Below are 18,241 nucleotides of genomic sequence, written 5' to 3' on the forward strand. Positions count from 1 at the left end.
TGAATCATCCATTTTATTTTATTTTGTCATGTGCTCAACAGCATCTCTCTCTCTCTCCTCTCCCTGGCAGGTCACAGAGATAAATTAAAAATAAAATCTACAAGGAAAATAATTTATAAAAGCACTCCCAGGTTCACACCTTCTATCCCTACTGCTCAGTTAGGCACCCCCTAACTGGGAATCAGTGCTTCCCCCCACCCCCATTTCACTCCTGCTTGTCTGGGGCAGACATTACTCCAGAGCCGGGCAGGGGTGAGGGCAGCAGTGGCAAACAGTTAAAAATAAAGACATTGTGGTCCTGGAACCATCTGGCCACCTTGGCACTCCCATGTCTGCCTCCCCCAGGCAGCCCTCCAGGAGCCTGTGCTAAGTTGGGGCTGTGGAGAAGCTGCCTGTGGCTGAGAGCTTGTGTGTTTGGGGAGGTGCTCTCAGCCCGTCATATGCACTTCTCAATCTTCTAGAAAGAAACCCAAAAAAGAAAGCAGACGACGACCTCGGGACAGAGGAGAAAAATCCCAAATGTTCACACAGTTACACGGAGTCTTTATGGCAAAGAGAACATTTAGCAGCTTTGAATATTGGGCATCTCCTTTTTACTCAACACAAGCATTCTAGACCCTATAAGTGAAACAGGGCACAAGCCCTAAAAAAATCAAAGCGCAAGAAATTCTAAGAGGACTAGTTTTTTTGTTGTTGCTGGGTTGTGTAATTTTTTGTGTTTTCCCAGTGATAAGCCCAGTTGTTGGTAAGGCAGAGGCCCGAGGGAAGGGTGACTCCCCAGTGTTGTGCTGAATCCTGCCTGGAGGCTGCTACACTAGATCCTCCATCATTCCTCTGCCTCACAGCAGTCCCAGAAGAGGAAGGCTGCAGGCCCAGTTCCCGGAGCACTGCCATCACCCTACCCCAGCTTACAGAAGAGCTCAGGCAGTCTGTGAGGGGTGGGGAACACAAACACCGGACCAGGGGAGGACGGCATTCACATGCAGGCTCTGATGGAGACAATGGGAGCCTCAGCTCAGGGGTGGCTGGAGCACGGAGGGAGATGGAGTGGCAAGGCAGTGAATGACATGCGTGATGTTGGGGCTGTTGCAACATGGGACCACGTGACCCTTTCCTGTTCACTCTACCCTTTGACTCTAAATCTCAAAGCCAGTGTTGGGGCCCAGTGGCTCCATTCGATTGAAACATTATGGCTGATGATATCCAAGAGCTCCCCTTCAGGGATGCCAAAATGCAAGGAGCAGAAAGAGTTAACACCGCCCCTCCCCACCCCCACCCTGTGTCTGTGTACCCCACCCCCTGGGGTGAAATGGGGTTTATCACACCAGTGATCTAGGCCCACCAGTCACTCCAACCTGCTGCCTGGAATCCTGGCCAGAGCCAACCTTAACCTTCCCTCTGATTTTCTTCCCGCTTTGATTTTTTTTGGGGGGGAGGGGTTTCCTTCCTTCCTTCTTTCTTTCCCTCCTTCCTGAAATGAGACTTTCTGCCACCTTCCCTTCCTCTCACAGGTCCATTCCTTCCCCTCTGTCGGCCTTTGCTCCACACAGCTCCTCTACCTCCAGCAACTCCACCACCACCCCTGCCTCACAGGAAAGGGGTAGGGTGAGGACCCTGTCCGTCTAAATGGTCTGGCCACTTCCACTCCACCCGAGTGGAGCTGAGCCAGCCAGTGCCTGCCTCTTCCTGTACACTGACCCGCAGTCATCCCATCTGAGAAGATATATTGGATAAGAAGGCATTTAAGTCCCCGCTGTAGGTCCAGGTCCAGGTCCAGGTCCAGCCCTTCTCCAGTTTCGGTCTTGGTGGGCTTCAAACCCCCTTCCTCCCCAGGCTCACTTTCTCCGGTCCTTTGGCTTCCTCTCCTGCCGCCGGGCCTGCTGGTCGGCCATCGTGCGGGGGATGAGGAGGACACTGCCGTCCCCGGCGTACTGGAGCGCATACTGACTGGGCGAGTAGGGTCGTCCATTCTCATCTCTCAGCCGCCCAAACACCTCCTGGTACAGGCTCTGGACCTTCTGCTTCATCTGTCGCAGGGAGCGCAGGAACTCCACTTTCTCCCGCAGCAGCCGGGCTTTGTCACGCTGCAGGTCCTCCACGTCACGCTCCAGATTCAGGATGGTGTCCAGCTTGCGCTTGCGGCAGTTCTGCGCCGCCATCTTGTTCTTGCCCCGGCGCCGGATGTCTCGGATGAGGCTCAGCTGGGCTTCACTCAGCTGGTATTTGGACAGCAGCTCATTGAACTCCTCCACAGGCAGGTTGATGATTTTGTCATTGGTGAAAGGGATCTTCATGGCTCGGGCTCGGTGCTCATCCCGGCTCATCTGCTTGTCCAGGAAGTCAGCCTGCTTCTCCTTGCTGCCTTTCTTGAGGGCACTGGGTGGTGGCAGGTCGGCTGAGTCCAGGGCACTGGGTGCCATGTTGTATGTGTGGTTGTGGCCCACGTGCTCCAGGTAGGGCAGGCATGAGAGCTGAGCTGGATCCTGGTAGCTCATGCGGCAGAACTTGGAATACTCTGGCTGGTAGCCCACAGCACCCTCGGCCTCTTCCAGATCCAGGGTCTCAGAGTCAGAGCTGTAGCCGACCGCACCTTCCTCAGAAAAGGAGGAAGAGGCAGAGGAAGAAGAGGAAGAGGAGGAGGAAGAAGAGGAAGAACTGCCTTCAGAGCTGCTTAGGGAAGAAGGGCTATGGCTCGAGTCTAAGGAAAGGCCTGAGTCAGAGTCAAATTCCTCCTCCAGCTGGGAGGCCTGCACAGGGTTAAAGCCTTCTTCAATGGCCAGGTCCATAAGGCTGATTTCATCCAACATAGCTTCATCTAACAGACCCCCCAAAGGGTCAGGCAGCTCTGGGCCTGCTGTGTCATTGGCTGTGCCATTGAGCTGGGGTGGAAAGAAGAGCCCTGTCAGGTTGGTGGAGCCGAAGGTGGAGTTGAGGCTGGTAGAATTGCTGGGGGCCAACGGGAGCAGCGTGGAGCTACTGGCCACAGGCAGGCTTTCCACCTCGGGGCTGAAGAGTAAGAAGTCCTGGCTGCAGCCCCCCAGGGATGCCTGATGCAGGCTGACATTCTGATTGATGGGAGTGTTGGGGGCAAGGCTGTAGTTGGTGCTCAGTGGGTCTCCAGGAGGGGCACTGTACAGGATTTCACTTGCTGATGTGTTCACTTCCATGGCCTGGGAGGGGAGAAGAGCACCACTGTTCACTAGGAACTGACTCCCTCCCCTGGGGCTCACACACTGCAGGCACCCAACAGAGGCACAGCTGCATGGGTGTAAAGGCAAAATACTATAAACCAAAGCCCACAGTGTCAGCTCCTGACCCAGCTTCGTCCACCAGGCCTGGCAGAGATGGGTTCTTCCATGTAGGCTCCACCCTAATACAGGACTGATCAGCTTTTCCTCATGTTTGGCCAGACTCCCCCATCTTGGAGGGAGAGGAAGAAAACACTACCTTGTTACTGCAAAATCAACACAGTGAAAAGAACACCCAGACTTAAGTCAGAAAACCTAGCTGCACCACTTGCTGTGTGACGATGGGCACATCCTTTAACCTCTCTGAGCTTCAATTTCCTCACCTTTGAGATAAAGGCTGACTAGATGACTGTGAGGGCCAAGTGAGCGAACGATGGCTGTGAAGCACCATGTGAATGTCAGCTATTATTAACGCAGAACCTTGGAAGCATTCAGCCAAGTGCCTATCTGCCTGAAGGAAAGGAAGAAGGCACACCCAGGATGCAGGCCCTGATTTGGAAGGCTGAGTCCTGAGTTTTATTTAACCGAAACTCTACCTGTCTCCACCTCCCATTGCCCCAAGGACACACCTGGACAGGTTTCTTCTCATTGTCCCCACTTCTCTATGAATCAGGGAAAGTATTACACTTTCTCTCCTTGGAGATGGAAAAGCAACTGAGTGCTAAGACAATCTGTGCAAAATCCAATAGGTTTGTGCCCGGTTCCAACAATCCTACCTGCATTTCCATGATGGACATGAGATCTTGCCACTGCTGTTCCAAATCAAATGGTGACTCTGTCCCGGTCAGAAGAGGAGACAAGAGGTTGTTTTGAAGAGCTGGGGGCTCACTCTCACTAGGCACTGCTTCTGTTATGCTGGAAATGTCTGCTGGAAACTAGGGCAAAACACAGAGGCTTTAACAAAGGGGAAGGAAAGACCTTGTGCTTTCCTCCCAGAGATTACCACCTGGATCTGTTTCTGTTCTTCCTTCCTCTGCATTTACCCCCAGCAGCCAGAACAAGGCCAGAACCAACAGCTGGCCCCTCAGCCATGGAGGGACACACCAGGTACAGGCTGCCCTGCTCACTTGGTGGGCTCTCACTGGAGTCCTGCTCACCTCAGCATTCTCCCCAAAGGGGCAGGTGGCTTCCAGCAGCCTAAGGCACTCTTCCAGGGACAGGGCCGTCTGGTCCTCCCCACTAGGCACCTGTGGCAACAGGAACTGTAAGTCTGACTGACCCGGGCCTTGGCTGCCTGGGGCTGAAGCTTCTTTCCCAGAATGGCTGAAGCCCTGCAGTCTCCCTCCCATTCCCAGGCTAATGGCTGGCCCGAGTCCCAAACTCCCAGGAACAACAGAAGAGAGAGTGAAAGAGTCCTGAAGCAAGCAGGAAGATGCTACATGCTCTGCCTCCCTTGCACTGTCTGTTGCCAAGGCCTGGCCATTCTGCATCTGCTGCTTTCCACTCCCCCCTTCCAAGGCTCAGCCACTGTGATTTACAGACCCCAACCCAAAACAGAAATTCAGGTCCACCCCACACACAACCTGTCTTCTCTAAGGGAAGTTTCTGGAAGAACTCCAGCCTGGTTTGTGTCAGGGTAGTAGGGACAAGAAGAGAGCCCAGTGAGCAGGGGCGATGGTACCTGTGCAGGGAAGCTCTCCCCAGTCTCTCCATCCACTAGCAGGTTCCGTGCCAGAGCTTCCGCGCCCTCGCCTGCCCAGGTGTCCTGCTCGCCTCCATCTCGCAGCTCCTTCTCCACATCCTGCTCCTTCTGGCGATGACTATAGTCAAAAACCTCACGCCCAGCCCCCAGATCAATATCCTGTCGCCAAAGGATGTCAATCAGATCTATGTCCTGAAAGACAGATCACATGACTTTAGCTCTAAGGTCCCAAGGTTCCTTCCTTGTCCTGCCCCTCAGAGTTCCCTCCTAGTGTCACCCCAGTTAGTCCTGGGTGGGGCCCCTCCCAGCTCTTCACCTGCCAGCCTTTACCCCCTGGTCCCTGCACCAGCAAGTGTTCATTCATCTACTTCCAGACACTATCCCCTTCCCACAAAAAAAAAGAGCCACTAGCAAAACCATTAGCGTGACTATCACCATAAGGGTGGAAAGGATTAGGATCTGGACCAAGACACACCCAGAAAAAAGGCAGGGCCGCCTCACCCCTACATAAGAAAGAAGGGGAACATCAGGAGACACCTCTAGCTTTGGGGATTGGACCCCTTAAAACTTGGTTTGGAGGAAGCTGGCCATGGCAAGCAAGAGCGAATTGTCATGCAGAATTACTTAGCAGTGGCCAGGCTTGCATCAGCCTGTGGTGCCATTTCATTTGCATAAAGGGGTGGGGTGGGCTAGAGAGGAAAATCCCTGCATTTCCAACCACCTGATGCAACCAATGACAACGCCATGCTGTCTCCAGCCCTTCCTATAGCCATTCCCCATTCCCCAGCTGGCAGCAAGAGTAAGGCTGAACACCCACAACTCCTCAAGCCCAGGCTCACCTCAAGACTCATCCCCGCCAGAATTCCCTCTCAGCTGATCCTAGCTGCTGCCTCCATTCCAGGGAGGCTCAGGCAGTCAGATGATCCCCAGGGGTGTACCCCACCCCTGCTCGGGCCAGCCTCACTGTGTCCCCTCACACCAGTGCTCTCACTCCCTCACCATACCCCAGGACTCACCAAATCCCCATCAGTCAACCCCCTCAAGGACATAACCCCCATCACTGCTCAGCTACAACTGCCACCTTGGGCACCAAAAATGCTTCCCTCCCGCTCTACCCTGGTGGCTCGTGAACAGTTGCTGCACCAACTGCCACCCCCACTAACAGCATATAACTCCAATAAATAGAGCTATTTGGGCTTCCTATACACGGCACCCCCCTGTAGTCGAGCCCTCCCCACAAGCCTGAAGAAACCCTAAAGTGTTGCCTTCCATCCAGGGGTTAAAATGCAGACACACACTTTCCAGAAAGCAATTTCCTTAGATCAGACCCTCCTCCCTACCTCTAAGCCAGTATTCTTCTCCCATTAACCCTCCCTGACCCTAAGACCTCCCAGACGTACTACTTTAGTCTCCCCACATACACCAACCTGAACAGAAGCCCTGGACCCAGGAGCAGAGGCGGGCTGGGCCACCCGGTGACCAGCCAGCAAAGAGTTAAGGGGCCGGCTGCCTTTGGCATGGCCCCCACCACTGTGAGAGCTGCGGTCCAGGCGGGTCATGGTCTGCGAGATGAGCCCCAGGGCAGCCGGTGCCGGGAAGCCGGACAGGGGGCTGCAAGGAGCTCTTGGCTTTCAGGGAGCACACCAGGCTGGAAGGGTGGCCCCTTGCTAGCTCCGAGGGGCCTGAGGAGAGTGCCCCGCCCGTGCTGCTGCCTGGGCGGCCCAGCCCAGCCCCCTTCCTCCATCCTTGAGCAGCCCCCTCCCACCTCACAACCCCAGTTCCACTCAGGCGCCCAGCTGCCCCCACCCTGAGCTCACCGCAGAGGCTGCAGTGAGATGGGACTCCCACCCCATGCTCCGTGCTCAAGCTGCAGAGGAAAGCAAGCTCCCTCCTGGGCCTATCCTCCCGCTCCTCCCCCCCACGCCCCCCAAACTTGTTACCTAGGCTGCAGCAGGGAGCCAATCCCCTCCCCCTCCCACCCCGCAGGTCACTGCTGAGGCTGCAGAGAGCCAATCCCCTCCCCCAGGTCAGCAGCTGGGCTGCGGAAAGAGCCAATCCCCTCCCACTGTCGTTACCTAGGCTGCGCCGAGAGCCAATCTCCTCCCCCAAGTCTCCGCTGGAGATGCGGAAGGAGCCAATCCCCTTCCACCGCCTGTTACCTAGCTGCAGACGGGAGCCAATCTCTGCATCAGGGCAGCTGGAGAAGCTGCCGCAAGGAACCAGCCCATCCCTGGGCCGCCTCCGTCTCCTTGAGGAGATGCGCCCAGGGGCGGGCAGCCCCACCCAGCCCAGTCAGTCAGCTGGGGTGGCGCAGTGAGAGCCCTGGGGGAAGGGGTGCCACTCTCCTCCCTCCTGTCGCATCTTGCTCATCCAGCCCACTCAGGACTGGGCAGACACTCCTCCCGCAGATTCTCTGGGAATCTAAATTATTTGCTGGAAGTGGAAAGAGTTATCCCATTCCTCAGGAAGGCAGTGGCCAGTTCTCAAGGCCAGGGATCACAAGCCAGGCTGGGCAGGAACCCAGGGCACCAAGGCCCACCATAAGCCATAAGTTTTGTCACCCCAAAATAGGCCAGACTAGAGAAAAGGGGAAGGCCATTTTGCCCACGTGCAGCAATGTCACAGTGCTGGCCAGGCCTAGCCCCAAGCAAGAGGAGGGGAGACACAACCCTGAAGCCCCATACTTAGGGAGACAGGTGCTCTGCATTCTCCTCGCCACAAATGTCCCCCCTCCCCTTTCACCCCAGCTTTATTCAAGAGCATTCTCTGCCTGATCCCTGGCCCATATCTCATCCAAGCAGGAAAGAAGCCCCTCACAGACTCAGTATCACAATTCAGACTCCCCGGATTGGTTTCTCGAGGGGAAATTTAGCTCCCTCCCCACTGCTGCTCCCCTGGAGCCTAAGGTCAGGTCAGAGAGACAGTATGTTCTCTCTGGTCACAGTAGGCTCCTAGCCTGGAAAGAGCTGTAAACAGGCCACCCCCCTGCTCTGGGCAGAATGCCAATCTCAAGGGGAATCCTATCCCTGACAACAGCCTAGGCTATGGCTGTCCATAGAGCAGGCCTGGCAGCAGGGGAGCACTGCCACCCCAGGGATAATACCGGTTCCAGCAGTGCCTGTCACATGCTCTGGACCTGGGTATTTTTATCCCTGAGTTGCTGAGGAAATGTTGTTCTAGACACATAATAATCCTCCCTTCCCCCATACCCAGCCTGGGCCCCTAATGCTGACCCACCCCACCTCCCAAAGGGAGCTGTAAAGGCCTGAGATGAGGAAAAGCACAACCTTCACGAGGGGCAAGAAACAGAGGAAAGCAGGGTCAGAGTCCCATCCCATTCGGCCCCAACCCACCCAGTAATATCCAAAACATCCCATCCCATCCCAGCAGGAACAGATATGGAGCTACCCTGCAGGGTTTCCAGGAGCAAACCCAGTTACACCCACCCCTGGGGGAGCTACCCTGGGGGAGGAGCATAGAGCAGAGACTGGGAAGCATACTTCAGAACACTGTGCCAAGATTAGAGCCCACTTGAAGGAAAAGGGAAGCAGAAGAGAGGTGAAGTTCCAAGTGGCCCTGTAAGATGCTAAACTAAGAGGCCCTGAAAGGTAAGAAATGTTCCTGGCTCCTGCGCTCAGATAATCCTAGTCTCTCTCAAAGCAGGTCCAGTATGAGCCATTTAAGCACAGAGCTGAGTGTCTCAATCTCTGCACTACTGACACTTGGGGTCAGACGAATCTGTTGTTTGAAGGTGTCCTGTGCCATTCAGGATGTTAACCAGCATCCTTGGCCTCTACCCACTAGGTGCCACTAGCACCCCCGCCCCAAGATGGACAACCAAAACTGTTTCACGATATTGCCACCTGCACCCTCGGGGACAAAATCATCCCCGGTTGAGGACCACTGGCCTAGAACAAGCCATACTCTTTGACACTCACTAACAGTCAGAGAACTAAGCTCAGGAAAAGACTACAGAGCAGGGAAGGAGGGAAAACGTGGTCTGACCTGGCAGGTAGAGGAGCCCATTTCTGCAGCATCTGTAAAACTTTTTACATTCCTTCACATGCCACCTCCAAAAACCCAATCGGGCTTTCTCCTTCCCTAATGGCCAGGGGAGTGCAATGGGCCTTTTTCCCAGCTACTTAAGGCTGGGTGGCAAGCGAGAGCCATACAAACCCAGAGCTCAAAGCAAACTTATGTTGGTGAGGCAGGGGCAGCAGCAGCCATTCACATCTTAAAAGGCAAAGAACTGCATCACTTTCTGCCCAGAACAGTATGTCAGCCATGTGACAAGAGCTAAGGATCTCTTCTGACAGCTCAAAGCAAGTTGACTTGGGCAGCAGAATGCAGTTTCTCTTTCTAGCTCCCAGACTTCTCTTCCCTACTCCCTGCAGTGGGCCTTTAGCAAAGATTGGTTGGAAGCCTTGGCCCTCTCCTAGCCAAGAATAACTATCCAAATCTACCCTTTGGCTCAGGCCCAGGAGGTCTGAATTATCAGGACAATACAACAACAGGCCTGACCACAAAGGAGAACTTCAGGGTATGTCTGTGTTCTGAAGTGGGGGGAGATACAAAGCAAGAGTCCATGAAGTATTTGTGTCTTAGCAACAGATGTACACTGCATCAAAGCCCATCACAACATGACTCCTCCCCCACCCCAGGCCTCCAGCAGTCATGCTGAAATCCAAGCAGTAAACACCCTGGCATGTGTAGGAACCTCCCACTGCCCTGACAGTACATTTAGAGGTAGGTCAATGGTTCAACACAGGGAAATGCTCCCAGCCCCCAATCCTAAAGTCAGAAAGTTCAGCCCATCCCTACCCAAGAACAGTGCCTGAGGCCCTGCTGAAACCTGTCTGGCTCTTTACAGGGCTCAGTGTTCTGACCACAATCCTTTGGAACCAGCCCACCCCCAAGCCCCAGGCCCCACACACCCACCACAGTTCCACTAACCTCTTTGGTTAAGTCTCCACTGACTGGAGGGGCTACAGCCCCCAAATCCTCCAAATCTTCACCGAATCCCTGCTCCGTTTCGCTTTCTCGCACCCCGTTGTCTGGGCCTGTCACATCTTGGAGGCCACTGGAACTCTCGAGGGCAAGGCCTGAGTTGGGCTGACTGCCAGAGACAGACCCCTCTGGGTCTCGGTGAACCAGCCAGGCATTTACCTCAGTGGTTGGCACCTGGAACCTGTCCAGGGCCCTCACCTGACTGAGGAGCCGCCGGGCAGTGAAGTAATTGTCCAGGTCTATGCTCTTGGGGTGGATACCATAGCCATCCAAGGTATTCCTCAGGTTGTGGAACTGGGTCTGAGTATAGGCAGAACTGGGCCCCAGGATGATCTCCCGGAGTGGGGGAAGCTGTGAGGTCAGGTAAGTATCCACGTCCACCCGTACCCCAATCAAACTCAGCAGAATGGTGAACTGGAGAAGTCCTTCCGTTAAGTATTTCTTCAGAGAAAGCATTGCTGAAGGACCAGAATGTTTATGCTTTTTGGTTTTTAAAATCTTCCAAAAGACAAATCAAGGCCACTGCTCTGCCGCTCCAGCCAGCAGGTTACCCTCCTCAGTGTCAAACCCCGTACCCCACCCTGGCAGAACACAAGGGCTGAGCTCCCTGATGGCCCCAGAGGAAAGCACACCCTGTGGAGCCAAGGCCAAGGACACACTCCAGACCACATTCACTTTCCCTTCTTGACACCTCACCTCTGAAAGTACAACTGTTCCTAACCCAGTCCAGGCCCTCAAGGGCCCACGTGACTTACTGTCTCCACAGTCCACATACAGTCACTTCCTCACTCACATTAGTTGTCCTCTCTGTAGGTTCCAATGCAGGCTGTTCTCAGGAACAGCTGATGGATTTTTTTTTTCCTTCTCCTTCCTAAGGTTTATTTTCTTTGGCTGGAGCTACAGGCCTTTCGTCTTGGGTCAGAGTGTCCCGCCTCCTCCACACTTACCAGGGGGGTTTCCAGAGAAACCTGAAATGGGAATCACAAAAGCAACAGGATAAGATTCCATACTTTTCACATCATGATCAGGGTAGGAAAACCTTCACAGTAGAAGGTAGAAAACACATTCAAAGGACACTTTCACTTTTTTTTTTTTTTGAGACCGAGTCTGACTCTGTCGCCCAGGTTAGACCGCAGTGGCGTGATCTGTGCTCACTGCAACCTCCACCTTCTGCGTTCAAGAGATTCTGCTGCCTCAGTCTCCCAAGTATCTGGGATTACAGGCGCCTGCCACCATGCCCGGCTAATTTTTGTATTTTTAGTAGAGATGGGGTTTCACTATGTTGGCCAGGCTGGTCTCGAGCTCCTGACCTCAGGTGATCTGCCCGCCTCGGCCCCCCAAAGTGCTGGGATTACAGGCGTAAGCCACTGTGCCTGGCCTAAAGGCCACTTTTACAGGAAGAAAGGACTACTTACACTCTCAGAAAAAAACCCCAAAATATAGCAACCGATCATAGAAGAACTATCAAAGAAAGATACTGATCACAAATGATCTCAGTTACTGAATATTAAATGTGCAATATCCTAAAATGTAGCTTGGTTTGGATAAGCAGACAATAACCAGGTCATCCAAAATATCTCACACCTTTGTTTTATTTACCAGCCCTCCTCCCCCACTACAGGCGCATTACCCAGCTTCTATTTTCACATGAGAAGCCCATTTCCTGTCTTAAAAGTAAAGCTGGATTTTCACCTCTCGGGAGAAAACCACCCATAACAGTTGTCTTTTCCAGTTCAAAAAGACAAGATTATTAAACAGTGAGAGTGTGGAAGGACAAAAGGACAATGTTCAGGCCACCACTTCACCCAGAAGAAGAATGCCTTTTGTTTTCTGAACTTTGAAATCTGATTTCCCTTTCCTATCCTCACATCTTAAAAAAAAAAAAAAAAAAAAAGGAAAAGGAAAAGGGCCGACGCCTGTAATCCCAGCACTTCGGGAGGCTGAGGAGGGCGGATCACCCGAGGTCGGGAGTTCGAGACCAGTCTGAACGACATGGAGAAACCCCATCTCTACTAAAAATACAAAAATTAGCCGGGTGTGGTGGCGCATGCCTGTAATCCCAGCTACTCGGGAGGCTGAGACAGGAGAATCGCTTGAACCCAGGAAGCGTAGGTTGTGGTGGGCCGATATCGCGCCACTGCACTCCAGCCTGGGCAACAAGAGCAAAACTCCATCTCAAAAAAAGAAAAAAGAAAAAAAAAAGGAGGCGAGGGATTGTGGGGGCCCTACTACGCAGGACTATTCCGTCCAGAATTTGCATAGGCAGGTTTTATTTTCATTCATATGACCTTCTGAGCCAAAGCAGAAGGATACGGCCACGTTCTCTAGCCAGACTGCCCAGTGCCGAGGAGGTAAATCTGTTTCTGGTCTCCACTTTTGAGCTTCCATTAATCTCACAAACCAAGACATACCCCCTCTCCTCTCCTGCGTTGTGACCCATCTACCAACTTCATTCTACAGGGGGAGAGCGAGCTATACGTACACACACGAACGTGTACACACACACACTCACACTCCCTCTCTCTGGTCAGAGTAAACACAATTGCGACCCAGAATTCCTGCTTACGCTACCCTCCCGTTCTCACGCAATTTATTACTAAAACCTCCCAGGAGCCAATTAAGTTCGAGAAACCGGACAAAGTCCCTTAAAAATCGAGTAGGGGCAGGGCCCTAGCCTGAGGCTGGTCCCACCCTGCCCGGATACCCGAGTCCGGCTGAGACCAAGTCGCCATGCCCACTCTCGGCGCCGGAGCTTCTAGCCTCCAGGGGCGGCCAGCGAACAAGTGCTACTTCCCTGGCCTTGACCCACCCTTACAGCAAACCCCACCCCGCCCTCCGTCCCAATGGCCCCACCCCACTCCCAAGTCCAGGCCTCACACCACGCCTTCTCGTGCCCTCAACCCTGCCCAGTCCATCCCACCCCGGAGCCAGCTTTCCTCTCGGCCCCGCGCGCGGCCCCTCCCTGTCAGGCCCAGGGCCGGGCTCTGGCGGGAACCCCGCTCGGCCCCCGCCTCCTGCACCTCAGCACCATCCCGTCGCCCGTCGCCCCATAAGCCTCGGCCTCGCGGCGCTGCACCCCTCCCTTCTAGGAAAGGAATGTGCCCGATACCCACTGCTTAGCTCGGCGTCCGCCGCTGCCTCCACAGCAGGCCCTAAGCCCGAGTCCCGGCCTCGCCGCCGCCACCGCCGGCCGGCCTAGAGCTCCGAGCCTCCGCTTCCCTCCCCGCCCCCTCCTGCTAAGGCACTCGGAAACCCGCCCGCCGCAAGCACCCTAGGAACAGTTTCTCCAATCAACGAGCCGAGACCGGGGCCGTCGACGGATGTCCCTCTGATTGGCAGCAGAGAGGGCCCAATGGCTGAGTGTACCTCCTCATCTCCGGACCTGATTTCCCAAGACTGACATAATTCCCGGCCCAATGAGTACCTAGGCCCGCCCCGCGGTGTGGACCCACCAATGAGTAGGGCGAAGGCCCTAGTGTCTGGCATTCTGGGCCCCTCGGCCGCGCGTTCGCAGCGGGCGATGTTAGTGGGCTTGGGTGTTGGGTGAAGTATCCAGGTTGGGTGCTTCCAGCGCTTTCTGTGGCGGGGGAATGAGGGCCTAGGTCAGGGAATAGGAGGGTGTATCGCCGCCGGAGTGCGGAACACCCTCGCCTTGAGGGTTCCCACAGTGACTTGCAAAAGTCTAGTGAGACCCGAGAAGGCTGAGGCGGGACACGAAGCATGTGGTTCTTGTGGTTGCGACGCTCGTGCCGCCATCTTGGGTGCTGGCGGCGGAAACCGGTACCCTAACTTCCTCTCGGTGCGAACCTGGAGAAGCCACCCCAGCTGTGAGGGACGGTTGCGCCTCATGGCCCAGGCAAGGGTACCTTCGCTGGAGCAGTTCCGCGGACGGATATCATGAGGGTGGTGGGACGTTGGTGGAACGTTGATGGTGTGAGAGGTGTGGGGTAATGGCGATTTTTGTCATGGTAGAAACACCCCAAAGGACCCCCCTCGTTTGGCCTCCCACGCAGCTTAGTCTTGCTTTTTTAGGGATGTTTCTCAATTTTAATTTCTCCAGTCCCATCTGGTTATATTTCTAAAACATGTTTGTGACTCTCAAACGTTAGTTTACTCCCAGCATCACTTGGGGAGCTTGCTAGGCTACGAATTCCGAGGTCCCACTGGAGAGTCTGATTTAATGACCCTGGAGTGGCGGCCAGATAACCTGCCTGCTGGGGTGATTTTAACGCAGCTGATGCGAAGACCCCATTTAGGGAATCATTGGGTTGGCGTTTGCAAAGCGTTCCTCCCAGCTATAGGACAAAGAGGTGTCAACTCAACTCTGTCTTCTTAGAAGAGCCGATTATTTATAGGTGAGTCATTAGTCCCTGTACAACTGAGGACAAGGCCAAATGATAACTCAGTAAATAATCGAGTCTATTTTGTGCTTGCTGAGTTAGGAGGCTTAATTTGGGGTGGTTTGCAGATTAAGTACTTTCACTGTATATAATAAAAGTACACCAGCAACCGCTCATGGAATTCTTACAAAACTTCTGAGCTAGTTTACCAGTTTCAAAGACTAATTCAGAGAACATGTTTTACCTATTCCAGGCTGGACTGGAACTCCTGGACTCAAGCGATCTTCCCATTTAGCAGGGACTACTGACGCGTGTCTCCCAATAAATGCCTGAGTATAAACAACATGAGGACTAGAATTTTGTGCGTTAACTGTTATAACTTAGTAGACACTCAAATACTGAGTACTTGAAGGGGGACTCAAGCAGGCAGGCCTCCGATTTTCCTGTTAAAAGCAGAAATTAACCACACCTTGGAGGATGTACAGTTTTGAAGGATATGGCATGTTACCAATAAAATAGGAGACCATTCAGTCCCCGAAGCAGTGAGACAATGAAGATAAAGACTGGTATTGTATAAGAAAGGAGGAAAAATTTAGGTGTGGCCATCAACTCTAAAAATAAATAAAGAAGGTTGAAAAGGAAGTATTTTAAAATCATAGAACTGCGCCCGGCGCAGTGGCTCACAGTAGCATCTTGGGAGGCCGAGGGGGGAGGATTGCTTCACCAGCCTGGGCAGCATAGTGAGACCCCCGTCTCTACAAAAAAACAAGCTGGGCCTGGTGCCACACATCTATAGTCCCAACTACTCAGGAGGCTGAGGTAGGAGGATTGCTTGAGCCGGGAGGTTGAGGCTGCAGTGAGCTATGATGGTGCCAGTCTGGGCAACAGTGAGATCCTTCCTCAAAACAAAACATAAAATTGAAAGATACAAAGTCTCAACTAAAGTACAGTGTTTAAATACAAGACAATTTTGAGAAGGTGAAAAGAGCATACAAAGGTTGGTCTTTTTTTGACAGAAAAATACAGAACAATTTTCAGTCCTAACAGTTCAAACTAAAACTGGACAATCGTTTATCTGTGGAGTTTCCTGCTTAGCCGTTTCACAAAGATGGGCAGAAAAAGGGAAAGAGAGTTGCAAGGGCCGAAGAGAGTAAAGGTGTAGAGACAAACTCAATCGCAACAGCAGGCCTAGGCCTGGCAGGGTGTGGGCGCCCAGGATATTTGATACTCCATGGAAGGGAGTGGAGACAGAAAGACTGTCTTCCATTCTGTCTAGAGTTCCAGATCAAGTCTGAGCAGGTGCAAGCTTTCCCAGAACCTGCTGATTAACCTTGTAAAACCCAGGGTGTGTCCTTCTTCACCCAGGAAGCCACCCCCTCCTTTCCCCCAACACTCTCCCCCTCCCTTTGCCTGGGACAGCTGTTAATAGGACAATTACCCAAGAAGCAAAAGAAGGATCCCATGCTGATGTGTCATCAGTCCCGGTATATCCATTAAATCAGACTGAGAAGACCACTGGAAAAAGCGCATGCGTGTGGCTCCCTAAGGGAAAGGCTGGCAGCCATTGTAAAACCAGGCCTTGCCCCTGCGACTCCAGGCTGTGCAGGAGAGAGAAGAAGGCAGTGGGAGCTGAGAAGAGGGTTAGGTCTAAAGCACAGGGATTTGGGGCCAGCTAACTATAAGACATACACGGAAATCCCCACCCCCACCCCAGGAATAGCAGTGTAGCGTCTACCGACCTAGCTTCCCTAGTAGGAAAAGCTGCTGCTGCCGCCAACAGCCACATCCATCCTGCAGTCATCCCCAGAGGATGACACATGCCAGGAATCCTCAGAGAAGGGCCTGTGGGAGGGCAGGCTGGCTGGGGCTCTGATTTCTTTTGGAACAGTGAAATTGCTTTTTCCCTAAAAGGGAAACCCAGGCTTTCTGCCATTCTGGTTGCCCATTATCCTTCCTCTAAAAATGTCTCTAAGGCCAGGCACAGTGGCTCACACCTGTAACCCCAGCACTTTGAGAGGCCCAGGTGGGCAGATCACTTGAGCCAGGAGTTTGAGACCAGCCTGGCCAACATAGTGAAAACCCATCTCTACAAAAAATATACAAAAATTAGCCAGGCGTGGTGGTTCATGCCTGTAGTCCTAGCTAGTGGGGAGGCTGAGGTGGAAAGATCACCCAATCCTGGGGAGGTTGAGGGTGCAGTAAGCTGTGATTGTGCCATTGCACTCCAGTCTGGGCGACAGAGTAAGACCCTGTCTCAAAAAAAATAAGAAAAAGAAAAACATGTCTTTTAAGTGTTGCCAATCCGTATAAATATTTCTTAATCTGTAACCTCATCTAATCCAGGGGAATAGATTAGATAGATGATTGCCTGAGATTTCCTTACAGTCCTGAGAGATGGTAGGAATACATCATGTCAATACTAAATGTTAGCATGTTTTGCAAAGAAATCAGTTTTCTGGCAAATCCGGACATATGGCCCTCTCTCTTACATGGTAAACATCATCAGCAAGCTTACCATTAAACCACCAAAAAGTAAAGCTCTCCTGCAAGCCAGCCTCTTTGCTATGCACCACTACCACACTCTTAGAAGATTGCTTCTCAATCCTGGCTGCATATTAGAATCCCCCAGGTGGGTAGCTCGTAAGAAATACCAATGCCCAGGTCCCACCCCACACCAATTAAAACAGCTGCCCAGAGCAGAATTGGACATCAGTATTTTGTAAAAGCTCTTCAGGTGATTTTTATGTGCAGCCAGAGTAGAGAATCACTAGGTTGGAGCAAGAATCCAAATTGGGGTAAAAAAAAAAAAAGCAGAAGATTGTGGTAATACAGGAACACAGGCTAAAATGATTATCTGAGTTTTTTTTTTTTTTTGAGATGGAGTCGCTCTGTGGTCCAGGCTGGAGTGCAGTGACACCATCTCAGCTCACTGCAACCTCTGCCTCCCAAGTTCAAGCGATTCCTGCTTCAGCCTCCTGAGTGGCTGGTATTAAAGGCGCACACCACCACGCTTGGCTAATTTTTGTATTTTTAGTAGAGACAGGGTTTTTCCATGTTGGCCAGGCTGGTCTCAAACTCCTGACCTCAAGTGATCTGCCCACCTCAGCCTCCCAAAGTGCTGGGATTACAGGCATGAGCCACTGCACCCAGCTTGTTTGACTTTTAGGGTGTGCTCATTCTCAACCCTAAAATGTTTTTTCTTCACCTCTACAATGAAAATGCCTCATTGTTCATTAGTGTCTTAGTGTAACATTTTTTTGAAGCTGAGTTCAACTGTCCTGTATGTCTTGCTATGTTGTCTCAAACAATACCAGGTAGTGTTCTTCGTATAGCTTTGTGTGACATGTCACAATCAAGGAGCTGCCATTAAGAGATGGGAGGAGTGGATGTTTTGGACTCATAGCTGGGTTCGAAAATCTGGCTCTGTTTCTTACTAGTTGGGCCATCCCGAGCTAAATGGAGATAACAATGTACATATTCATAAATCTTAAAAATCAGGTCATGTGTATAAAGCCATTCATGCCTGGAGGAAGAGCTGAGTATAAGGCCCTGTCTTGAATAATCCTCTCTCCACCCACCCTACAACTTTATCTCAGAGAAAGCCAAAGGCGATGAAGAAATGAGAGCTGTCCTTAGAATGGTCTACTAGAAACCCATCCTACAGACAGAGCATGGAAGCTTTAGTTTTCTCTAGAGGATGCCACCAGTACACACTTCCACGCCTCATATTCCACACACACCTCCCCCTCTTGACATTAAGCAGGAAGGATAGAGAGAGGCTGGTACCCAAGGGAGCTGTTTCTTCTCGTCACATAAGAACAGATGCTGAAATCCTAGGACAGACAGCGCAGAAATGTGGCAGCAGGAGGGTGACTCAGAGGAAATGAAATGGTCTCCCCTTCAAGCTATACCAAGGCCCAGAGGAGAACTTCCTTTGAATCACCTGCCTCCTGGGACTCCAAAGGGCAGGGACCAATTCTGAGTGTACTACTTCACAGGTTCCA

General features: G+C 52.5%; 1 protein-coding gene and 1 long non-coding RNA gene across 18 annotated transcripts in view; one reads left to right on the forward strand and one right to left on the reverse strand.

Annotated features, from left to right (window-relative positions):
* NFE2L1 (NFE2 like bZIP transcription factor 1) overlaps nt 1-18,241 on the reverse strand; it is a 24,259-nt gene continuing 6,018 nt past the window's right edge. Inside the window, exons 1-6 of one of the 17 annotated variants that reach the window (XM_054456009.2) lie at nt 13,011-13,239; nt 9,844-10,865; nt 4,870-5,049; nt 4,346-4,435; nt 3,965-4,123; nt 1-3,170 (exon numbers count right to left, since the gene is read on the reverse strand). In XM_054456009.2, coding sequence (XP_054311984.2) covers nt 1,836-3,170; nt 3,965-4,123; nt 4,346-4,435; nt 4,870-5,049; nt 9,844-10,353 — 2,274 coding nt within the window. In that variant the 5' untranslated portion in view covers nt 10,354-10,865; nt 13,011-13,239 and the 3' untranslated portion in view covers nt 1-1,835. Of the gene's footprint in view, nt 3,171-3,964; nt 4,124-4,345; nt 4,436-4,869; nt 5,083-6,317; nt 6,824-9,843; nt 10,866-12,601; nt 12,718-13,010; nt 13,240-18,241 lie in introns of those variants that run through there. The other 16 variants (XM_054456007.2, XM_063655690.1, XM_054456008.2 and 13 more) reach the window with 16 other exon arrangements.
* Nucleotides 13,351-14,580, forward strand: LOC134738648 (uncharacterized). Its single transcript, XR_010124557.1, has 2 exons — nt 13,351-14,252; nt 14,491-14,580. It is a non-coding gene; the product is annotated as an uncharacterized LOC134738648 (long non-coding RNA).

This window comes from Pongo pygmaeus, chromosome 19 (assembly GCF_028885625.2).
Source record: "Pongo pygmaeus isolate AG05252 chromosome 19, NHGRI_mPonPyg2-v2.0_pri, whole genome shotgun sequence".
NCBI lineage: Eukaryota > Metazoa > Chordata > Mammalia > Primates > Hominidae > Pongo > Pongo pygmaeus.